General features: G+C 38.4%; 1 protein-coding gene across 3 annotated transcripts in view; it reads right to left on the minus strand.

The window, feature by feature from the left end:
- Window positions 1–1,491: 1,491 nt before the first annotated feature.
- TFDP1 (transcription factor Dp-1) overlaps window positions 1,492–25,007 on the minus strand; it is a 56,577-nt gene continuing 33,061 nt past the window's right edge. For 2 of the 3 annotated variants that reach the window (XM_072849829.1, XM_072849828.1), the window contains exons 4-12: window positions 23,925–24,031; window positions 19,196–19,317; window positions 17,727–17,892; window positions 17,385–17,531; window positions 13,678–13,746; window positions 12,166–12,317; window positions 11,220–11,386; window positions 10,526–10,607; window positions 1,492–2,820 (exon numbers count right to left, since the gene is read on the minus strand). In XM_072849829.1, the coding sequence (XP_072705930.1) occupies window positions 2,673–2,820; window positions 10,526–10,607; window positions 11,220–11,386; window positions 12,166–12,317; window positions 13,678–13,746; window positions 17,385–17,531; window positions 17,727–17,892; window positions 19,196–19,317; window positions 23,925–24,031 (1,160 nt within the window). In that variant the 3' untranslated portion in view covers window positions 1,492–2,672. The remainder of the gene's footprint in view (window positions 2,821–10,525; window positions 10,608–11,219; window positions 11,387–12,165; window positions 12,318–13,677; window positions 13,747–17,384; window positions 17,532–17,726; window positions 17,893–19,195; window positions 19,318–23,924; window positions 24,032–25,007) is intronic. The other variant, XM_072849830.1, reaches the window with a different exon arrangement.

Here is a 25,007-nt window from a genome sequence, read left to right on the forward strand (position 1 = left end):
TCTTTCTTTTCTGGTTCCCTCCTCCTCCTAGTTCTTCAAGTCTCCTTTCCTCATTTCCACCTCCTCTCTCACCATTGGTCTCTCTTCTCTTTTTTTCCTCCTCCTTCACCTAAACACTATGACCATGCAACTGCCGGAAATCTAGCAAGTAATTAAAAAGTCAATAGACTTTCTCTTGTTATTGATTGTTGCCTTTACTAGAAAGCTCTCCTGAAACAACGGTAATATAGATTCATTCCCCCAAACCACTCCAATGCTGCTTATTTAAACTCTCAAATTCCATTTCAGAGATTCATCAGCAACCAAAAGCAAGAAAAAGAACGTCTTTTGAAAGTATGTTTTGCCACACTTTCACTCCCACCTTGACCTTGTCTCATCTGAGCTCTATTCCACTGATAAGAACCAAAAGGAAACTGTCAGATGCTTTCAGCCTTCCTTACTTAACATCCCTGTACTCACTCTTTGCAGGTAAATCTTGGATCATACACGGGAGATTTAGAATGTAAGGGAAAACTGGAATAACCCCCTTGGACTGTCCAAAGTTCCTCAACAACTATTGTTGGGCTCTGCAGATAAAACTGCCATTCAACAGCTAAGGTAATTTGAATCAACTGACTCAGCCACGACAAGAACCTTGCTTCTAGCATTAGCACTGCAAAGAATGACCATCTTCAGTGGGAAGCAAAGCATTCAATTAAGCCCCCTCAAATGGTTTTCCCAGGCCCATAAAATTAAGTAATTTGCTTGGTTCACTCATATTACAACAAGGTTTGATACAATTAGAAAATGTTCACTGCATATCAACTGCTCTGTAGTAAGCACCCACATCCCCTTACCACAGAAGATCTGCCAAGGTGTAATCCCTCAGAGAAAAAACACATAACACGCTTCATATTTACCACAGGGTTTAAGTGCATCCAGGAGCCATTACCACAGACAGAGCAGTCATTAGACTGTAAGCTTGTCTTTGCAGCGACCGCCTGGAGTTTGTGGAAGCAACAAATCTTGACTCTGACAGCAGCCTGCAGAGTGACTGAGCCAGTTCAGTAACCTGTGCTTTCAGGTGAGAGCAGAGGATGTGATCTAACAAAAAGGTTTAAGGTGGAAGTATACAGAAAGTAGAGGAAGACCTGTTTTGAGGACACGGGAATGTATGACTGAAAGCCGGGATTGAGGAATATGGGATGAAAAGTTAGGACAGTAAGCATGGGATTTTAAACAGAAAAGCTGGATTGGAGTACTAAGATTGGTCTGATGCTCTGAGGAGCAACAGGAGATGTGAAAGAAGAGTACCAAGGGTAAGAGACTGCTTTTTGTGTCATAAATTACCAAGAGCTATAAGGACAAATTACTAAATCAAAGCAAAAAATCTGGGCCCTCTGTAGTGCAGATGCAGTATCCTGAGACAGTTAATTCTAGGTCTTGTGATGAGAGGAAGTGAAATGTTCTAAAATAACCCTAAAATTAGAAAAACCACAGAGCTTGTTAAAAATGCCCATGCGCGTTTTATTAATAAAAACTAACAGTGCCAGGGTTAAACAAGTAAAACAATTATAGTCTCTTTATATTCCATAAAATATTACAGAAAAGTTTATTTGTGTTTCAATAAAAAGACTACTGTCTTAGAATAGGCAGCTGACAGTATTTGTGCAGTTAATTGTTTGTGAATAAATTTAAAAAGACTACCACCTGCCCTGAAATTCCTCTTATAAAAATGAACTATTAAAAATGATTGACAAATTTTGAGTTAAAAAACTTAAAACATTCTCTATATTTAATTTCAACTTTATAATAGATTACAGGAAGATGCTTATGAAACAAATACAAACATTTGTTTCAGTACATGTCTTTATATGATAGACTTATAAGTATGTAAACAACTATATAATAAAAAGTTTCCAAAGTCTGCCTGTAAGAAATCAGGCAAATTTTACCATAAGCAATAAATCATTCCAAACCTTCAAGACATTTTATATAGCTGCACCAACTGGCAGTAAACATTTGCCAAAAACTTTGTAATTCATATGTCCCAACATACAGTGAAAAGTATATAAACTTGATGGAATCATAATGTTAGATATAATTTAAGGGAAAATAAGTTCACAACAACATTTCTGGAATTTAACATGTAAAAAAGTAGGACGTATCTTTCTTGTTTGGTTCTTTGGACACTGCGTGATTAACAAAAAACACTACTACATTAGCTCACTATCCCTCAGAACGTGGCATAATCAAAATACACTCCAAATAAATTGCCATTCAGTGTATTCATTCCACAGAAGGATAGCATTTTATTTCTCAATGATGTGTCTACATTTTCTTCAGCAAACTTCGCAAGAACATTTGGGGCAAAATCCATTTTCCTTCAAGTGAAAAAAAAAACCCAAACAAAAAAAACCAACCAACAAACCAAAAACCCCTAAAACAAGAGTAAATAAAGGCTCTGCATTAACACACTGGTATCAAAAACACACATCCACACCACATTTAAAAATATCCTACATAAAACAATCCTTGCTTGCTTATCAGAGGTGCAATTTCTAAACTCAGAACTGCTTACCAATATTCTCCTTGAGGGATGGGGCAAAGTAATTTGAAACACTTCTCCCTAGATCGATTTATTCCTGAAGCTTGCTGAATTTTAACAAAAAATAGTCTACAAGCAGAGGGCATCAGTCATCATCATCGTTTTCATTAAAATCGTCGTCATCATCATCGTCATCCCCAACATAAGAAACTGGTGTTTCAACTCTGGAGCCACTGTACTGAGATCCATTGGAACTTGTAGCCAACATCCCATCTCCACCATTGGAAAAGTCACTGAAAAAAAGAAAGAGGCCAGTTGGCATTGCTTAATGATTTTTCTCAGTTTACTGTGCTCTTAAACATAATCGTGCATCTATTCCATTCCTTTAATGAATCAGCCACTGCTACTTTATAGATTGTCTTTAATATATGTCTAAGTTGTTTCTCAAAAGCTGAAAACAATTGCAAGGAATTTTGAAATGGTTCTTACTATGTTTCTTCCTTCAGGTTTAATATAAAGATTAAATCCTTTCACAGGCCCCTTGGAAGTATGCTTTCCAGGTTTCTTCTAAAGTACATTTAGTGTTAAGGCTACACAGCTACTTAAGACCTTTAATATTTTTATGTAGAACTGGACACTTGCATCACAAGTGAATCATGTCTTTCAGAAGCACTAATCTTGATTCAAAGACATCAAAAATTGAGGAATTAATAGCTTCTCCTTAATTCCTTCTTATTACATGGCAAACTATCATTGCTCCAGGTGCTGTATTTTTAACTTGAAATTGTTTTCTTCTCATTATGGTTTTCTAGGTTGTTTTTTTTAAAAAAAAAAACCCAAACAAACAAAAGAAAAAACCAAAAACCTCCTCAGCATCTCTTATTTTTCCCTCCGTGAGAGCATCCCTACACTGACAATTCACCTCCTGGATAAGTAAGTAGAGAGTATCCACTTTCTTATTTGAATGTGTTCTTTTCCCACCAAAATACACACACATATTGTAGATAGTCTGAAATGTTTTGTTCCTAGAAAAATTAACTGTATGCAAAAGTATATTATTTTAATAGAGCCAGAACACTCCTGCCTCCTCCATTACTTGCTATTTTGCCATTTTTTAATTGTTTACTTTATCAATAGTTTGATAAACTATTAAACTTGGTCACAAATTCTTGACAAAATGTTTTTCTAAAAATCACAGGAATGGTATCTCCAACTTGAAAGACATTCATCATTACAAAACTGCTTTCAGACACGTTTTCTAGTAATTTTTTAATCCAGCTAATGCACATAATCAATCATACACACTGTTGTTGCATGGAGTTAATTCAATGGTCTGTTACCATAAAATCATACAATGGTTTGGGTTGGAAGGGACCTTCGAAGACCATCTAGTTCCAACCACCCTGCCATGGGCAGAGACACTTTCCACTTGACCGGGTTGCACATAGCCCCATCCAGCCTGGCCTTAAACACTTCCAAGGATGGGGCATCCACAACTTCTCTGGGCAACCTGGTCCAGTGCCTCACCACCCTCAGAGTGAAGAATTTCTTCCTTTATCTAATCTAAATCTACCTTCTTTCAGTTTAAAGCCATTACCCCTATTGCTACATGCCCTTGTAAAAAGTCCCTCTTCAGCTTTCTTGTAGGCCCCCTTCAGGTACTGGAAGGCTGCTATAAGGTCTCCCCGCAGCCTTCTCTTCTCCAGGCTGAACAACCCCAACTCTCTCAGACTGTGTTCATAGGAGAGGTGCTCTGACCATCCTCATGGCCCTCCTCTGGACTTGCTCCAACAGGTCTATGTCCTTCTTATGTTGGGGGTCCCAGAGCTGGACACAGTACTCCAGGTGGGGTCTCACCAGAGCGGAGTAGAGGGGCAGAATCACCTCCCTCGACCTGCTGGTCATGCTTCTTTTGATGCAGCCCAGGATACGGTTGGCTTTCTGGGCTGCAAGTGCACATCGCTGAGTCATGTTGAGCTCCTCATCAACCAACACCATCCTTCTCCTCAGGGCTGCTCTCAATCCATTCTCTGCCCAGCCTGTATTTGTGCTTGGGATTGCCCCAACCCATGTGCAGGACCTTGCACTTGGCCTTGTTGAACTTCATGAGGTTCACACAGGCCCACCTCTCAAGCCTGCCAAGGTCCCTCTGGATGGCATCCCTTCCCTCCAGTGTGTTGACCGCATCACACAGCTTGGTGTCTTCAGCAAACTTGCTGAGGGTGCACTCAATCCCACTGTCCATGTCACCGACAAAGATGTTAAACAGCGCCGGTCCCAATACCAACTCCTGAGGAACGCCACTCGTCACTGGTCTCCATTTGCACATTGAGCCTTTGACCGCAACTCTTTGACTTTGACCATCCAGCCAATTCCTTATCCACCCAGTGGTCCATCCATCAAATCCATGCCTCTCCAACTTAGAGACAAGGATGTCATGCGGGACAGTGTCAAATGCCTTGCACAAGTCCAGGTAGATGATGTCAGTTGCTCTTCCTTTATTCACCAACACTGTAACCCCATCGTAGAAGGCCACCAAATTTGTCAGGCATGATTTGCCCTTAGTGAAGCCATGTTGGCTGTCACCAATCACCTCCTTATTTTTCATGTGCCTTAGCATAGTTTCCAGGAGGATCTGCTCGATGATCTTGCTGGGCACAGAGGTGAGACTGACTGGCCTGTAGTTCCCCAGATCTTCCTTTTTTTCCCTTTTTAAACATGGAGGTTATATTTCCCCTTTTCCAGTCAGTGGGAACTTCACCAGACTGCCACAACATCTCAAATATGACGGACAGTGGCTTAGCACCTTCGTCCCCCAGTTCCCTCAGGACCCGTGGATGCACCTCATCCGGTCCCATGGACTTGTGCACCTTCAGGTTCCTTAGATGGTCTCAAACCTGGTCTTCTCCTACAATGGGAAGTTCTTCATACTCTGAGTCCCTGCCTTTGCCTTCTGTGACTTGGGCAGTGTGGCTTGAGCACTTGCCAGTGAAGACTGAGGCAAAAAAGCCATCAAGTACCTCAGCTTTCACCATATCCCATGTAACCAGGTCTCCCATTTCCCTCCAGAGAGGGACCATGTTTTCCCTAGTCTTCCTTTTATCACCGATGTACCCATAGAAGCTTTTCTTGTTACCCTTGACGTCCCTGGCCAGATTTAATTCTATCAGGGCTTTAGCTTTCCTAACCTGATCCCTGCATACTTGGACAATTTCTCTGTATTCCTCCCAGGCTACCTGTCCTTGCTTCCATCCTCTGTAGGCTTTGTGTTTGTGTTTGAGTTTGTCCAGGAGCTCCTTTGTTCGTCCATGCAGGCCTCCTGGCATTTTTCCCCAACCTCCTCTTTGTTGGGATGCATCGCTTCTGAGCTTGGAGGATGTGATTCTTGAATACTAACCACCTTTCTTGGGCCCCTCTTCCCTCCAGGGCTTTATCCCATAGTACTCCACCAAGCAGATCCCTGAAGAGGCCAAAGTCTGCTCTCCTGAAGTCCAGGGTAGTGAGCTTGCTGTGCTCCCTCCTCGGTGCCCTAAGGATCATGAACTCCACCATTTCATGGTCACTGCAGCCAAGGCTGCCCTTGAGCCACACATTCCCCACCAGCCCCTCCTTGTTGGCGAGAATAAGGTCCAGCACAGCACCTTCTCCTTGTTGGCTCCTCTGTCACGTGGAGAAGGAAGTTATCATCAATGCATTCCAGGAACCTCCTGCATTGCTTATGCCCTGCCTCCAACGGATTTCGGGGTGGCTGAAGTCCCCCATGAGGAGCAGGATGTGTGAACATGACACTGCTCCTATCTGCCTATAGAGGGCCTCATCTGCTCCGTCTTCCTAGTCAGGTGGCCTGTAGCAGGCCCCCACTATAATGTCACCTGTCCCTGCCCTCCCTTTAATCCTGACCCATAAGCTCTCAGTCAGCTCCTCATCCATCCCCAGGCAGAGGGGGATGGGGATCAGCACACAGAATGAAATTGCAGGGGCACACCCTAGAAGCTCACAAGGAAAACACATCCAGTAAGACACTTTCAAGAGTTTCTGTTCTGCCTACTTATTCAAAAGGAAGATACTAAGATATCTGTCTAGCTGTAGTCAGATGACTTATAACAGGTTCTCCATAATTATCTGCAGAAGCAGTCTCAAAAACAAAGAAAAAAAATGGAGATTATTCTTGGGTTCCTGTGAACTTTGAAAGTACAAACCCAAAAACCTGTCTCCCCTCTTTTTGATAAAAATGGAACTGGATTGCATAAACTGAGTATCCTAGTAAGACAAAGAAATTGGAATGAAGGCATTGGTAGCAGCATCTTCAGTCTTCTGCAGACTTTCTTTAGAGAGCTTGCTAAATAAATTTACAGCCTTTATTTGCCTTGGCAGCAATTTTTAGTACCAGAAAATCCACCCATCTTGTAGTTTCCTACTGCCATTAATATTTATGTATGTACTATAATTAAACATAATTTGTCACTCCCTTTTTCCAACCTCCTAAGAAACAGAAGTGGTAGTTCTTGTGCTTCTTACCAAGATAACGAACCACAGTCAGCCTCTGGTTTTCTACTGGCCTCTGGCTAGTAGAGGCCTATTCAAATTTCAAAGTCTTAAAAATACATGGGCTCTTTTTCACTAACACCATGCTCATTATCACAGAAGGAACCTTAGTGAAAACAGGAGATTTTATGTACTGTGTAAGTTATGCTTCTCTGAAGATATTATGGCAGTATTCTCACTCAAGCTTCAGTTCCCTAGCACAAAACAGGCAGAATTCCCCACACTTTTTTGGGCAGCAGGAATGGGCTGGAGCATAAACCACACTCCCTACCATTGCTAGTCCTGCACATCCCTGAGCTTAACTGTTTCTCTTGCAAGTTATTTCCTTACTTTTTTTGCTTTGCATTCAAGTAAGCCTATCATCTACAAAATTTAAAAAAAAAAAAAAAGAAATGCTTTAAATGTAACTGCATTAGCCTTTTAAAGTAAGCTACTGTATCTTTAGAAGGACCTCCTTCCAACTCTGACAGAAGGCAGAGGGGTGAGAAAAAGCTGCCAGAAGACCGTCTTCAGAGAACAAAAATAAAGCTGTATTTCCTTGTCTAAAGAAATCCCATCAATACAGGATTTTTGCCTTTAAACACAAACGGCTTAAGAAATGTCCTAAAAATTAGGACTTCCTTAAGAATTTCAATGGTATACCAATTTCCCAAATAATTTACAAGGCAGAGCCTGCCAGTGATTCTGACATAGAAGAGTCACTGGTGTGGAAAGAGCCAAAGTAATCTAGAACTTGCCCTCTCGTCTCCAGCCTCACCTCAGTGTCCGCTAAAATCATGGAACACATCCTCCAGGAAGTTATGTTGAAGCATATGGAAGGCAGAGAGGTGATTAGGGACAGCCAACATGGCTTCACTAAGGGCAAATTGTACCTGACTAATCTAGTAGCCTTCTACGATGGAGTAAACGCATCAATGAACAAAAGAGCAGCTACAGAAGTAATCTACCTGGGCTTCTGGAAGGCCTTTGATACAGTTCCCCACAACATTCTTACTTCTAAATTGCAGAGATATGAGTTTGACAGATGGACTATTTGATGGGTAAGAAATTGGCTGGATGGCCATTACCAAAGAGTTACAGTCAACAGCTCAATGTCCAAATGGAAACCAGTAACGAGTGGTGTCCCTCAAGGGCCCATACCAGGACCGATATTATTTAGTATCTTCATTAATGACAAACAGTGGGATTGAGTGCACCCTCAGCAAGTTTGCTGATGACACCAAGCTGAGTGGTGCGGATATGCTCGAGGGAAGAGATGTCATCCAGAGGGACCTTGACAGGCTTGAGAGGTGGGCCTGTGTGAACCTCATGAAGTTCAACAAGGCCAAGTGCAAGGTCCTGCACATGGGCCGGGGCAATCCCAAGCACAAATACAGGCTGGGCAGAGAATGGATTGAGAGCAGCCCTGTGGAGGAGGACTTGGGAATACTGGTGGATGAAAAATTGGACATGAGCCAGCAATGTGCGCTTGCAGCCCAGAAAGTCAATTGTATCCTGGGCTGCATCGAAAGAAGCGTGGCCAGCAGGTCGAGGGAGGTGATTCTGCCCCTCTACTCCGCTCTGGTGAGACCCCACCTGGAGTACTGCGTCCAGCTCTGGGGTTCCCAGTACAAGACAGACGTTGACTTGGTAGAGCAGGTCCAGAAGGGGGCCATGAAAATGGTCAGAGGGCTGGAACACCTCTCCTATGAAGAAAGGCTGAGAAGAGTTGGCATTGTTCAGCCTGGAGAAGAAAAGGCTCTGGGGACACCTTATTGCATCCTTTCAGTACTTAATGGAGCTTATAAGAAATACGAAGAAAGATGTTTTACCAGGGTCTGCAGCAACAGAAGAGGGGCAACCGTTTTAAACAGAAAGACGGTAGGTTTACATTGGATATAAGGAAGAAATTTTTTACAATGAGGGTGGTGAGAGAGTGGAACAGGTTGCCTAGAGAAGCTGTGGATGCCCCATCCTTGGAAGTGTTCAAGGCCAGGTTGGACGGAGCTTTGAGCAACTTGATCTAGTGAAAGATGTCCCTGCCCATGGCAGGGGGGGTGGACTAGATGATCTTTGAAGATCCCTTCCAACCCAAACCATTCTGCAATTCTAAAATTGCCCATATTGGATTAGTTGCGTTACTCATACAACAGAAATTTAACTAACTTTTCAGATAAGGCTACGTTTCTGGACAAAACAGAAAAAATGGCAGAAAATGAACACTTGTAGATAATTTGTTCAGCAAATCAGCTTGCTCAATTCGAATACTTGTTAACAATGTTAAACATCTCAATGATATTTGACTCATTTTACAACTTAGTAGAGCTCATGGAAGGACATCTTTTTGATTAATGCAACAGCAAGAAACTAGTGAGTAGAGACTACATAAGGAAAAGTGTCTTATATAGCAAGAGAAAAATAATAGTGAAGTTCAGAAATTACATATGTCCACACAAAGTTAAATATAAGTTATGGTTTATCACTCTACCAGCTTCTGATGCTGTTTAAAACCAAAAGACCAAAACCTTTTTTTAAGTTAGACACTAATAATCAAAGGAGAATCTTGCCCATATTAAATCTTTAGGAAAGTATCTGTTTTCTTGTCACAAACGCAAAACTAAACAAAAATAATACATTCAAGATTAACACCACTCTAATCAATTTCTTTTCCACTATACAGGAAAAGATTTCTTTAATGACACTGGTAAGAACCACACTACTCAAGTAAAAGTGATGTCTGAGAATAAACTTAAACACATATCCACACCACATTTAATCAAAATAGAACTTTCATGAAGTATTTAATCTCTAATTAAGTTTCTTTGATGATCACAGATTTTAAAATGTCGTGGTTTAGCCCCAGCCGGCAATTAAGTACCACAGCCGCTTGCTCACCCTCCCCCTTAGTGGGATGGCGGAGAGAATCGGAAGAGCGAAAGTAAGAAAACTCATGGGTTGAGATAAGAACGGTTTAATAATTGGAACAAAATAATAATAATAGTAATAAATTGCAATGAGAAGGAAAGCAACAAGAGAATGAGAGAGGAACAAAACCCAAGGGGAAAAAAAAAAAACAGTGATACAACCACTCACCACCCACCGACCGATGCCCAGCCAGTCCCCGAGCAGCGATTGCTGCCCCCCTGGCCAACTCCCCCCAGTTTATATGCTGAGCATGACGCCATATGGTATGGAATAGCCCTTTGGCCAGTTGGGGTCAGCTGTCCTGGCTGTGCCCCCTCCCAGTTTCTTGTACACCTGGCAGAGCATGGGAAGCTGAAAAGTCCTTGACCAGTGTAAACACCACTTAGCAACAGCCAAAACATCAGCGTGTTATCAATATTATTCTCATACTGAAATCCAAAACACAGCACTATACCAGCTACTAGGAAGAAAATTAACTCTATCCCAGCCAAAACCAGGCTGGGATATGCTTTATCCCAGCATAAAAACTAATTGATAATTTCATCTCACCTGGCTGAAAATCTTGTGCCATTTGATGCAGAACCTGATGAAGATGTGACATATACACTGCTGATTGATCCCTGAGCCATTTCTGTAAAACGAACAACAGGTATTTCAAGAATACTTCAAAACACGCTCATCTAATTCAGTGGAAATGCTTAATCCTTTTAAAGTCCAGAAAAGGAGTCTTGCAACCAAAACAACAAAACATACTGATGTACTATATCCAAAATAGCACAATTAAAACCCAAGAAGCTAGTGCAACAGCAAAATTTCAAAATATATTAAAAAAAAAAAAATTCATTTTGAAGTGAGCAAGTCAGATGTCTTCAATATTCTTATATAATGAAAATGATAAAACAATATAAAATGAAGCCATGACCATGTTTGCACTTACTACCTTTTGCCTTTGCAGGTGAATCAACTATAAATACTGCTGTCTTAAAAGAATTACACACTGCAAAGATCTACTTGTGTGGTATAATGCAAAACGTGGTTCTGCGAAGAGCAACAGCCCATTCTCTATGAATCTCTGTGTTATTTGTTCCCTAAGGTACACTAAAAAGCATATATATTTGAGAACTTGTTAGAAATCTTCACCACAAACCAGTGGAAATTAAATGATCTTACATATTTTCATGTTTTTTTCCTTGAGTCCCTTATTAAGGAGGAAAACAAAACAACTCTTCTTGGAGTAACTAACCTGTCACATATGGTTCCAGAGCTTTAGGAACCAAACTCCTTGCAACTTTTAGGTCCTCTGCTGAACAGCTTCCAGATTCTAGTCCACAAGCCATTCCCATTCGTTTTAGTACTTCTATATCATCATGAATTTCAAAAGTATTGTCAAAATTAAATAGATATTCAAACCTGGAGAGGAAAAAATGTCTCAATTAGCTTCAATTACTTTAATTACCTTTCCAGTTTCTGGAATTGCAGCATTTCAAAAGCTTAACACACCGTGTTAGTGACGCATCATATTAAGCAATAACATTTTTCAAGATTTATGTATTTGATAGCAAGCGACTAAAACTGTAATTATACACACTATATAAATCATTAACAGGGTTAACAGATACAGAGTTTTAATTAAATATTTTGTATGTTCGATAATTTTTTCTTTAATCCCATTCCTCTCCCTACGGTGTAATTTTTTTTTCATGTTTTTAAGCGTTTCTAGTAAGCTAATAGTGCAAATGAAATCACTGCTACATTCAGCTTTTATTTAGCAGATGAAAAACCTAGCTTTTTGAACCAAAAGTAGAGAACAGCAGTTCTGAAAGCAAAACCCATTTTCAATTCTGCTGGCTGCATTTCATCATCTTAAAGCCAAAGGAAAACACTACTTGGTAAAGTATTATATCAAACTTCAGCAGAGCTGCCTTACTTTGCTTCTAACACCTCTAGATAGTAAGTCTTAAATAAGTTATTAAATGTGAACACAATTATTCTATTTATTAAAAAGCTCTATAAAACTCTGTTTCTATTCAACATGACTAAGTTTTACCTGAAATGCATGTTCTCAAGCTACAAAAGGCACAAGTAAATTTATTTGTATTTCATTTTTAACAAATCTAGATGAACACTTTAGCATGGACACAAACCTCATAGCTGTACCAAAAGCCAGACAGAAAACGTTGTTAACTCACTTGTCATTTGAAATACTGCAGTCAATCACTGTCTTCTTGCTGGTGTTCACAATGATAAATGGCAAATGGATGACAGAATTGGAAGGTGGCGGTCGATTTGCCTGTTGTTCTGCTTGACGGTTTCGCTGAACAAGGTTCTTGAAGGCAATTTGCTAGAAAAAGCAATAGTGATATGAAAGTATGAATTAAACCTTTAAGATCCTGTTAACAAAAAAAAAATCCCTTGGATAAAGAATACCAGCAATGGTTGCAGCAAGTAAATGCAGAAAAGGATAGAGAGCATTCACCATATTCCTGCATGTTAAGGTGCAAGAAGAGACACAAATGATAGCATTGAAGAATACAACACAATAAAACTTAACTGGGGAAAAAAAAAAATAATCACATTTTAATAACTACATCAGGACAGTTCCTTGGACAGATCCTTGAGAGAATGAACAACAATGACTGGAAAAAGGAATTTTCATATAGCATCCTACTTCCACTGTTTACTATTCCCTGCTAGCTACTGCACTCCACAAGAACAGTCGAATGATTAATACTGTATTTTTGCTGAAATTATATGCTAAAGAACAGTTAACGTTTGGGATTTGAATGTCTGACGTTAGGTTTCTGAATTACTCAGCTAAGATTAGTGACTTTACTCTCACATCTTACCAAAACTGCTTTTCAGAATGCAATGTTCATATTTTAAAGATTAGCAATTGTAAGAACTAAAAGCTCAAGTTAACTATTGAAACTCAAGTTATAAATCTTTCAGTAAGCCACCAAACTAAGGAAAAGTATTTTTCTGGTCATGGAATCAAATGAAATAAACAGGAATTAAAAACAAAATCCAAAGCCAACACAGAGGCTGATAAAAATCAGACAGCAGTTAAGATTGCTGTCCCACAGGTGCCTGTACTTTCTTTCTGCATGCCCTCCCCAAGATTCTCATTCCTACTGCGTAGGTAATGCAACTAGTAAGGGATACATTCCGTGAACCAGCAGCACAGTGACTTAGGGGATAGACTACTGCTTCCCCCCAGTGTACTAGGGGCAATCTGGGAAGGAGTTCAGCAACTGTTTCCCAGCGGTTAAGCCACTTAGGCAGCAGGGGAGGCAATGTCCCAGAAAGGCAAGGCACAGAGCATTATGAGAGATGACCTCTACAGTCACATCATTTTATCTATGGACTCTAACACGGAAAAACATTCTAAATACAAGAACTGAACTGGAAAATTCAGAGGGTACAGTATGAATTACAGCTCCTGTCAGCATAAATCCTGTTTAAACACACTTGAAACTGCAAAAGAATTCATCACAACTCATGGAAGGTTGCTGGCTTCCCAAATAGCAATGGCCAACAGCATGGTCCCAGCTAAACTACAGTGCTAAATTAAAACTGCATATGCCTTATCCTGAAATCCACCTCTAGTCTTCTTAGAAGCTTCCCATCCCTCTCTGGGATAAAACAACAGGAATACAGATGTAAGTTACCTTGCCCTATAGACAAGAGTACCTTGACTGTACCTGTAGAATGAGTTCTTGTAGCTGAGACTGTTTTTGCTTTATTCTTTCAAGTCTTCTCTGTTTCTCCACCTTAAGACAGAAAAAAGATTGGTTAGTTTGTTGGTTTTAAGCAGCGTTTTATATCAACATCTTCTCCCCTTATAATAATTTCAATACCAGAGAACTGGAGGTAGGACATATGATGTCAATCATTAAGATTCTGCAGATATCCAACTATCTTCTGCAGATATCTTCTGCAGAGATCTAACTATCAAGACTCACATCAGTACTACTGATGAAAACTGTAACAAAGAGCAGAATTACAACACTAGGGAATAAAGCACAATATATCGGGGAGAGGATAAAAACATCTTTGCAAACAGAAATTATGCCTCAAAGAATTATCCAAATTCTCTCAAGGAGGCAAAGAGCATGTAGACCAGAAGGATCCACTTGATGTAGTCTACTGATATTGGAGGTATTGGAGAAGATCCATCAAAGATGCTTAAAGAAATGAAGCTGCTATGGAGCCCAAGGTTAAGTCCTCACAGTATTAAATACATACTAAATAATAACATAAAAGGTAGGAGACAAAATGGTAGGAAATAAACAGCTTTCTCAGTGGAGGAAGCTCACCAGCAGATTCCCACAAGGACTTAATTTAAAGACTGTTATTCGAATTATAGAGGATCAGAATAAGGGGATGAACAGCAAGGTGATTGAATCTGCTGACAATGCTGGGTTACCTGGCATAGTAAAAAGAGAGCTCATCATAAAGCACACTCGAAGTGTCTTGTAGCATTGAGTGATTACATCATCAAAATTACTTTTGGTAAACGTAATATGGTACGTATGAGAAAACAATCTCATCATGCATATTTTAGAAATAAAATGGCATTCAGTAGAGATTATAAATCACAGTATCTACAAAAACCATCAGCTCAGTATACCACAGCAGCCAAAAATTTGAATTATTAGGCAAGGAACAGAGAACAAAACAGAAATTATCACTACATCAGTGTATGAACCAGAATGTTTACATCTTGAATTCTGTAGGTCTGGTGTTCCTATTTCAAAAAGACCATACAAAAGAGCAATCAGGATAATCAATACTACAAAACAGATTCCATACAAGGGAATAATGAATAAATTAGGACTCTACAGAAAGGAGAATGAAATAATGGGAGAGAACATGGGAGATACCTATAACACCATGAATAGGATGGAGAAAGTTAATAAGGAATGACCAGGTCACCATCACTTGCAATCAAAAAAAACCCCAACCAAAACAAAACAAAAAAACCCCAAACCAAACCAAAGAACAGAGAATATCGACCAAATACAGTATGTTCAAAACCAAACAAAAGGTACTTCCTAACAAGCTTCTAATGCACCTGAAACTCACTGCCACAAATGACTCAATATTAAAAGCAAACTTTGTACAAAGTAAAAAATTTGTGGAAGAAAAATTAATTGAGGGCTATTAAATATAAGGATACTGCATCTGCCTCAGGTTATGCCTGAACCACAAGTAACAGGAGAAAACATCACTAAATACTTTCTCTAATCTTATACTCCTTCCTAGGTAACTGCTACTGTCAGGCAAGATACTGGATAGACAGACCACTGGCCTGAACATCAGCTTTTGTTCTTAGGTCCTTAAAATATACAACTAACAAGAAAATGACTGGAGTTAAAAATTTATGTGAATGCAGTTTTCTGTTTGTTTTTGGTGGAAAAAAAAAAACCCCAAACAGAACTGTACACAGTTGAAAAAACTGCAAAAAGCCATTATGTTATATTTAAAAAAAAAATGAAAAAAAAAAAGATAGGATCAAGTCTTGTAACTCAGCATTAGAAAATAACCGCCTGCCCCCCAGAAACTTACCACAACTCACCTGAGATTTTTTCCTATCACATGCATGTAAACTACATTGCTTTCCATATTACTTCAAGATACAGACCTTATTAATTGCTCCACACCCTCTCTTTTCGCATTATCGGGACATATTTTACCAAATCTAATATTCTAATTTACACACAGAGCACAAGTTTAAAATGACTTAAAATACTAAATACTTGATGGGGAACCCCTCAAAGTCCTATATTACCTGATAAACTATTTGGCTTTTCAACAGTTTAAGGGTGAAGCTAAGCAATATCAGATGGAATAGTAAAAAAAGTTTATTAGGCTTGATAATCTCATAAATTAAACATTAGCCTCCACAAACTCATTAGAAAGAATCTTACTGCAAAACCTGTCAGGTAATGTCACTAATAATTTAAATGTCAATAGAGCTTGCAGAAACAGGAGCTAGAATACTCATGAAGCAGTAACTGGGAAGGGAGGAATCCTGCAATTTCCTCAAGTAAGCTCAACACATCTTAGGATTTTTGCGATTTTCAAGACTATATTACACTTGTGGCTCAATTATTCAATGGTTAACAGAACTCTTTCCTCCTCTGGTGACATTCGATTAACAAGTTCTCACTTTGGTTATCAGAAGTTATTGTTCCCATCTTAAACTCATGAACCTTCACTGTGCATTATTATGTTCTAAGTTGCTTTTTTTACTCCAGTACTAGTGTTATCCTACTCTTCTTTAGGACATTATCAATCATGACATCAAACCCAGCTGAATGTACCACACTTCTTCTTTTGCTCCAACATTACTGGCATGCCATACTTTGTGAGACAGATCCAAAGAGATCTACTTTAAAAATCCCTCCAGCTAGCTGGTTGCCTATTTAGCACACAGCACCGTCATCTTTAAACCACTTCACTTTCCATACTCACCGTACTATTTATGCTCCAATTATCACTCTCTTACCTTAACTAATAATTTTCACTTGGGATGATAAATATTTAAATACAACTCAGATTGATTAGATACCCTATATTTTCTTCATCTAGATAGCAATTACAGTACTAACTGAAAAATCAGTTATCAGTATCAAACAAAAATCTCCATAGAATTAGCCCTCTCTAGATAGATTCCAAAACTTTTTTTTTTTTTCCAATTTGTCAGCTTCTACACCGATTTTTCAGTCCCGCTGAAGGGAATTTAGACTTACTAAGAACAAATACGAAGTCTCATTCTATTCTGATACAGTGAATTGACTTCAGTAAACCTCGATAACTTTACTATGCTGCAAATCTCAGGATACTCAAAAAAACCCCGTCAGAACGCATGAATGCCTTTCAGTGTAAACAATTTCACTTCTTACCCAAGGCATGCAGTAGAAAAGTCTGACATGTTCATGTAAGACAAATGTCAGAAATACATAAGACCTGCAGCAACAAAGAAGGAGCAATGCTTATATATACTGATCTATATGCAACATCTGTCATCACAGATGTATTATTTGTCTGGCATCCGGAGAAAATAATCTTCCTGACTCTTGAGCACCACTATCACAATGTTGGAAATACCCATTAATCTTTCCGTTTGATTAACTTCCACTCAGAACCATTTCACATATACTGTAAAAGCGGTGACAGAGCTGTATTTTGACATAGATGAATTTAAAAAAATATATTTAAGCAATCTGGATGTTTAAATGTGTGTTCTGTAAATACAAATTTAAAAAAAAAAAAGTCAAAAGGGACCATACTATTGTACCCTGCTATCTCAGAAGATCACATGCACCATGTTGTATCAGAACATATTAAAGCTGTAAACATTTACTCAAACACAAAGCCATTGTGAATTTCCTAATACGTATACCTCTAAATTCTGACATTCCTGAGCCGAGTTAGTAGGTAGACCAATCCATTTGATTTCCTTCTTCTCCTTAGAGATAATGTTCATGGCCATAAGGACATTTAAGGCATCATAGACACGTCGTCTAATATTCTTCTGGTCATAAGCCTGCTGTAGACATAGTGCATTAATCAAAAACATACCTGTGACAAAAATATTTGAAAATAAATATATTACAGTAAATGGGTAAACTCGGGTAATGTTTGAACTGTTTCATTTAGCAGTAGGAAAAGAAATACAAAAGTCTCAAAGGAAATTTCTCTTCCCCCATTCAGTTCACATGTAATTGACCTCCCATATACTTACTGATTCATTTGGTGAAATGTGATTATCAGTGGTACTGAATTCTGCAACCAACTCGTCTGCCACCTCATTGTATGAGGTGGTTCCTTTTCTTTGTACCTTCTCACAAACCTTCATAGAGAAATGACGTAAACCCTTGCCATTCTTCTCTCCTTTTTTGTTCCGCTTCCTAAATATATGTATAATATATATTTTAAGAAGATTTGAACTTTGGAATATTTAATGTCTCTTTTTCAAATACAGGCACACTGCTGTAAAAAAACAAGCCTTTCCTTTTCTTCTGCTTCTCACCCCTTCCCTTCCCAACATTTTTTCCTATAATTTTTTTCCCCTACAATTTACAATAATTAACAATTCTAGTATCTTGATGCTGAAACACAGTACAAATTCATTCTTTTGGCAACTCTGCTAGCTCCAGTAGCAGGTAAGTTAACAAATAGGGATATTCCTTGAAGAAGTCAATAAAGAAAACTTTCCAATCTTCAAGACAAGAAGCAATAGGGGGATAAATGCTAAAATAGGAAAAGTGAATTACAGGAGATAACTTTTTTTTGTGGGTTCCCCCCCCCCTTAAATAGCCCATCTAGTTTGACCACAAAAAATTAGATTGATTGAGCATTTTCTATGTAAGTCTGATACTGACTGAACCGATGAAATCTGATGTTGGTTGAACTCACTAAACACTACACTATTACTAAAACACAGATTTGAAGTTATACAGTATATGAAGTTGCTATGAAAATTTCAAAGTTACAAGATACAAGAAGTATAACAAAGTTTTCTGCATATCTTTTAAATAATAAGTTCCTTGTAACTTGAGAAAAAATATAAGTATCAACAAAATTAGTATCAGCAATGGAACTCTCAAGTCTCTACATCTCATTTCACTGTATAATTCCAAAGTAGAAATCTATTTATGTGTAACAAGACACTGATGATAAATTTAGTCTTAAAGCAACTGCATTTAACAAGAGACCCTTAAAAACAAGCTTGCATTGGAAAAGACACCAAAAGAATGCATTCATTGTATTTAATACTTTTTCCCAATAAGGACTACATTCTTATTTCAAATTATACTTCCCGATACACTTGTTCAATCTGAAAGGTACTGTATTTTTTTGGAAATACACCAGCAAAACAGAAATGCCAAATTAAAAACTGAATCAAGTCAGATGAATTCCTGTGTCCTTTAGGAGCTAAATTCTCTAAATGTAAGTAATGTGAAAATATCTGTCAGAGTTGACAGACAATATTCTGGTTCCTTTTACGACAAATGAGGGATCTTCATTCTTGCGTGACCATTCCCGATTTTAATACAATATACTTTAATGTTGAAGTGCTCTTGATGGAAAGGTAAACAGATTGACTGTCTCACACTGCTAGCCTGAAGAGTACATATACTATCACAGTGAACACTTAGAACAAAAGTTCCAAAAAATTTATTAATCCTTTGTAACTTTTATTTTGCTCACCCAGCAGACCATGGCGAAGAATCTGCAGTCTGGTTCTGTGATACAAAATGTGTGTTAGGTGTATGTGGACTTCCTACCAGGATAGTATTTGGCGCTGAAGGTCTCTGAGGTGTACCAATAACCTACAGTAAAGATAAAATAATTTGGAAAATTATCATAAGTATTCTAAGATATTCATATGCTGCACGATTCAAATGATTATCCAAACAACAGTATTATCCAAACAACAGTAACACTCTTTTTCTACCTACTTCTATTAGATGCATTGAACTTGTACACACTAGCACAAAACCCTTCAGACTACAGATTATATAGTTAGAGCACCCCCTAAGTAATGAGCATTTATGTTTTATCCTGCTTAAATAAGCTTTTCATGCTTGCTGGATTTCTTAACACTGTTCAACACTAACTTAGATGAGATCAAAACACACATGCCCTCTCCCCCCCAAAAGAAAAAGGGAAAAAAGGAGGAAAAAAACCCAAACCCTACCAGACTATGTATAAAGAAGTTGCAGTAAATTACAGTTGAAATATGAACATATGAAACAAGAATGTCTGAAAAACAGTAAAGGCAGAGAGAGAATGCAAAGCTGTTGCAAGAAAGGCCAAATTCTCTCCTGCAGTCAGTCTCTATCACTACAGAGTCAAAACCAAAATACAAGTATGTTAGAGGTGAGGAAGAGTAAGGGCCAACTTTCTTTATCACTGTCATGAGTGAGACCATTTTAGGCAAAACCATTCCATGCTGAACATGTTACGAGCACACACTCAGCTGATCACAGTCTTCCAGCTTACAGGTAAGCAGTCCTGAAGATGTGCTAATTTGATCATGAGTAATATGTACGTTCGCACACAGAGCCATGCTCTCATTATCTGTGAAACTAGCTGAAGCAGAACTCCCACTTTTGCAGATGATGTTTTTTATCTCTGAAATGTTATAGATGTAACTTTCTAGAGAAAGTTTCATATTTAAGGAGAACAAAATGATACTGTACAGATTTCTATTTGTAGAAAGATATGCCTACTTTTGGGGGGTACATTTACCTCCCAGTGGAAACAGTAGGTGGCACCCCTGACATCAGGTAAGTGAAACAAACATCAAATGAACCTAAACTCATAACCACCCACAAGCTTGCTATATTTTCCTGCGGCCACATTCTGCCTCACCAACAAAACTGTAAGTTTCCTCCTCAGGCTAGCTTCAATAATTTAGCCTCAACAAGAGTAAAATAGAAAAACTGAAAACCCAAAATGAAACATTTTATGTGTGAAATTTAAAATGAACCAAAATTTGAATAACCTTTAAATGTAGAATGCAAAAGGTAGTCTAGTGACTATTAGATGTTCATGATTTCAGCTGCCTGGAAGGACAAACAGCTACGTTTTTTCCCAAATACTGTCTCTTTATATTACGCCATGTGTCTGAGTAGTTAACATACAAGTTTGTTACATCTACCTCTGACAGCTGGAAAATCTTAGGTCCTCCTCCCCTTTCCAGTAGCTTTGTTCCATACTTAAAATGTTTCTAATTCTTATGGAAAGCCAACTAATCTCCTCTATTACTTTTCATAACCAAAACGTCTGATTGTGAGAAACAGAATGAGGGTGGGAGATGCCGAACAGGCACAGGACACCTGTGAACCAGCTCACTTTCTCCCCAAGAAAAAAATACTATCAGTTCTGCTGTTGACTGGTCTGGTTCACCAAAAGTCTCAAAAGACTGCAAAAACCACCCGTGTGCTATTCAAGTAATGTAGACAATACAGAGGACAGAGGAAAGCTGTTAGACAGTTTTTATTCCCTAGGATGCAGTTACAGAGGACTGGAAGAGATGATTCAACATCTTGCTCGCAGAGGCTAAAATCAGAGGGTCCCACTCTATTCCCTAGCTTCCAATTCCACAAGCAGCCCCATCATCACCCTGGTGCCACATCTAGAACTTGTATGACTGTGCAGTAAGATGAGAACCAAGCCAATACAGGGGAGGGGGTGGAATGACAGCTGGGAGAAAAACAAACCATTTGGCAGCAGCAAACCCTGGACATCTACTGCGCTCAGTAGTGTCTTCAAACACTCAACAGTACAAAGAAATAAATGGAAGTGTGTACAAATTCACAGCCTCATTTCTAGAGCGGAAAAGTGAAGTTTGTTTAGTACGTTCAAAACCTGCTCTGCATTCCCATTCTAACTCAAAAAAGTCTGCAAACTAGGCAGAATTATATGCTTTAATGTATCACTATTAAGGAAGATCCGACAGCCTAGGGTTTCAAAATCTTCTAAGGATTTACTTAGTATTATTGGCTCCTTAATAGGAATGTTAATGCCCCTAACTTTTACTCGCATAAACAGCCATGACTTTGAATGAAAAGAGCATGAATGAAAGAGTGAAGCAGTATTAAGTCACTGGGAACATCCTAAAATGAAAGCTTATATATAGAATTAGAGCAGATGGTTTTAGAGAAAACAGAGGGACTGGGAGGGGGGAGGAAAAGTAGAAAAAGAAGTGCCTGCTGTTTGTCTTAAGTTTCCTGATTTCAAAAGAGAACAAGATTACAGTTTAGCTCCTTGGTAATTAATAAGATCAGGACAACGGAGAAAACCGCAAGACAGCCCACACACTCCACTTCACTGTACTCAACAGAAAAACTTATATGGGGACAGTGTTAAGAAAAAGAAATCAGACTACTTGAACAAAGAATACAAGCTCAAAAAATTAAGTATTAAAAACCTGGTTTTACCACTCAAAGGTTAGAAAGTTGAGCAGGGTCACAAGCCAACTTTGCTTCCCAAGAGCATTTTCTGCTCATTGGCAGAAAATGTATCTCCTCTTAATTTTCAGGGTTCTAGAGGTTAATTTTTTTACAGTTCTTGCTATCCTTCACAACTGTAAAGTCAAGAGAAATTTATCCAAAACTTCTCTCTATATATACACAAAATAAAAGCTCCGTATCTTCTTTAGCAACATACAACTAAGCATCTAATTTTGTACTGATAACAGCCAATATAAATATGTTGATATGGGCCCTTTATTTCACAAAAAAATTAATGCTAATATGTTCAGAGGAAGAGTTAAAGTGCTGAAAAATGACAACTGCAAATGAGAATTTCCCACAGTAATCATACTAACAAAACCGCCATTAAGAGTAGTTATTATGTCGGAATCGTATTTTTTAAATAATGTTACCATGTTAATTTAAATCATAGACAATATATATGAGCATTTGTCAATTTAAACTTGTGACGGAAGACACAAGAATTCATTTTATATGTATATAAACATTGTTGAAAACATTAATTTACTCACTGTTGAAAGTTAAAAAAAGCATCAGATAATTTGTAATTTCGTTATTATCCCCTGGTTTTGGTATTTTAAGAAAAGATTTTGTAAGTTACCTGAAAGAACATTTCACTTTCAACATTAAACTCAAGTATGTACACAGCCTCACAATAATGCCCAGAAGGGACCTCCTCTGTGCCATTATGGCCTATGATCTATAGTTAAAACACTCTCCTGCTACTGCTGGTTACTGATTTTAAATTAAAATAATGCCTAACTACTCTGAATTTCCTTGTTTGGAAATTTATTGATAAAATGCCTCCTACTGAAGGAGCAATTTCATTCAGTTAAACTCATTTCGCTATCCTCTTAACTTCCAAGTGGCTTCTGGAAGTAGTTAATTCACCACCGCTGTTGGAAATACAGCACAGTGAATGATCTGCAATTATACCCACACTTCATTACGCAATAATCTTCAGTCTGTCTCAGTCTCCTCAAACTATGTGAAGCTCAAGACTTAAACATAGTGATACTGGATCTGCAATTCAATTAAGAACATGAGAGGATGTAAAGGTTTGAGGATTTTTTTTTCTTTGTTTCCCTCTTCAAACGGACTGTTATACCAGAGCAGCTATCTGAGCATGGTAACAGCTTCAAAGTATAGTTAATAAGCAGTTATACAGATACACTGCCTATTGCAGAGGGACTAGACCATCGCAACATCTGTACAGTTGAAGTGGTACAGTTTATACATTCAGGCAGCCTCAGTTATAAAACACTCCTTAGAGCTTAGAGCTGGGAAAGGCAGATGGGAAACTGCTTTCCTATCAAGAAGAAACCCAAATATAACACATTCCATTTCAGATGTTTATGCATTACAGTTGCTTTCCAGAAGATGAACTGAGACCAGCTCTTTTCAGGTCACCAAATTTTAATTTTGAACACTGTAAAAGTGGCTTCTCATAACCTACTGTATTACTGATTGCATTATTAGATTCTTTGAAACCTCTAATTTCATGTACCTCGCACAAAGCTCACAGTAAGTATTCAAGCAAAAGGATATCTAAATTAAGCACTAAGAAATGTAGCTCTGTTTTCAGTTTTGTTCCACTTAACTTCAATCTCAATAAAGATGTGCTAATGGACTTCATTTACATTTCCCTATGCCAGATTTCAAAGCAGAATCTGAAAGAGCCACTGATTTTAAGTGGCAAGACTAGCAAAAGATAAAACCACCTGAATATTCAGATATCTGCATGTTGATTTGAAAGTAATCTTTGCATTTCTTTATGCAAAAGAACATTTGTTTTAACATAAGCCTATTAACATTAGAAAACAAGCTTAGACTATCTGCCCATGACAAATGATACCAACTATCAAGCTATAAGTCAGATTTACAGTATGTGTAAGCAATAGTACAAGCAATAAAAAAACCCCGCAAAGTCTCCTTACCACTTGTTGTGCAATGTTGACATTAGACTGTCCGAATGTTTTTGGCAGGAGCTGTTTTCCAAGCGTATTTACTGTAGAAGGATGAACAGCCAATAGAGAAACAACCCCTAAAACAAATACAAGTAGATAGCTTCAGGTCAGCCACATTGTATTATTTTAGCAATTACAGTTTCATCTATACTACCAATGCGTATTAATAAGCTCTGAACTGCATAGAGAGTCAATATAAACATAGCATTTACACATTCGAAGCAAAAAAAGAAATTAACATTCACAGTATGTTCTCTCAAACTTTATCCTATGTAACCTTACAGGTCAGTGATCTAGTATGAACATGTTTTAATTCCTTTTATTCCAATTTTTCTCTCAAAGCAGAGTAATAGAGATAATGGGCATCTGACAGAAAGCATAATTCCCTCCTCTTCTACCCCTATCCTTTGTGGTTATTGAAATCTTTTCCCGCACCACCTGAAAAACATGCCCAATGCCCCAGCATATGACATACCCTTCTGAGGCATGCTGGTCTACAGGAGATAAAATTTCGTTAGCACAGGCCTTTCCAAGAGAATATTCTCAACTTTCCTCTAAGTGCCCCCTCTCAGCTGAAGGCAGGGAATTAAAGAACAAAAGTCATCAAGAATCCACTATTTGAGCAAAATACATGCAATACAGTAGACCAACGCTGCAGGGAAAGCTGCTCTCTTCCTGTTCATAAGCCATCCACAACCACCATTGATAAGTAAACAAGTCCTAAGCCATGTAAAACAAAAACTCAACTACAAAAATACCAAGCCAGGTAACCTCTAGCAATTTGATGCTTCATGCCATAGTTTAAAACAAAGAAACAAACAAAAAACAAAACAAAACAAAAAAAAACCCACCCCAAAAACAAACCAACAAAGCAAACAAAAAAAGAAGCAACAAAGACTGACTACAGAAAAAGAATAATGGGACAAACAAGTCTTAAAATACCAGAGACATTTATTTTGCTGAAACTTCTGTCATTTGGTTGTCAGGTGAGAAGTTTAGCAGTTCTTTCCCTCAGATCACTTTTAAAGGGGCCAATGAGGCCAGAAGGACTTG

Source organism: Ciconia boyciana, chromosome 1 (assembly GCF_034638445.1).
Source record: "Ciconia boyciana chromosome 1, ASM3463844v1, whole genome shotgun sequence".
Taxonomy (NCBI): domain Eukaryota; kingdom Metazoa; phylum Chordata; class Aves; order Ciconiiformes; family Ciconiidae; genus Ciconia; species Ciconia boyciana.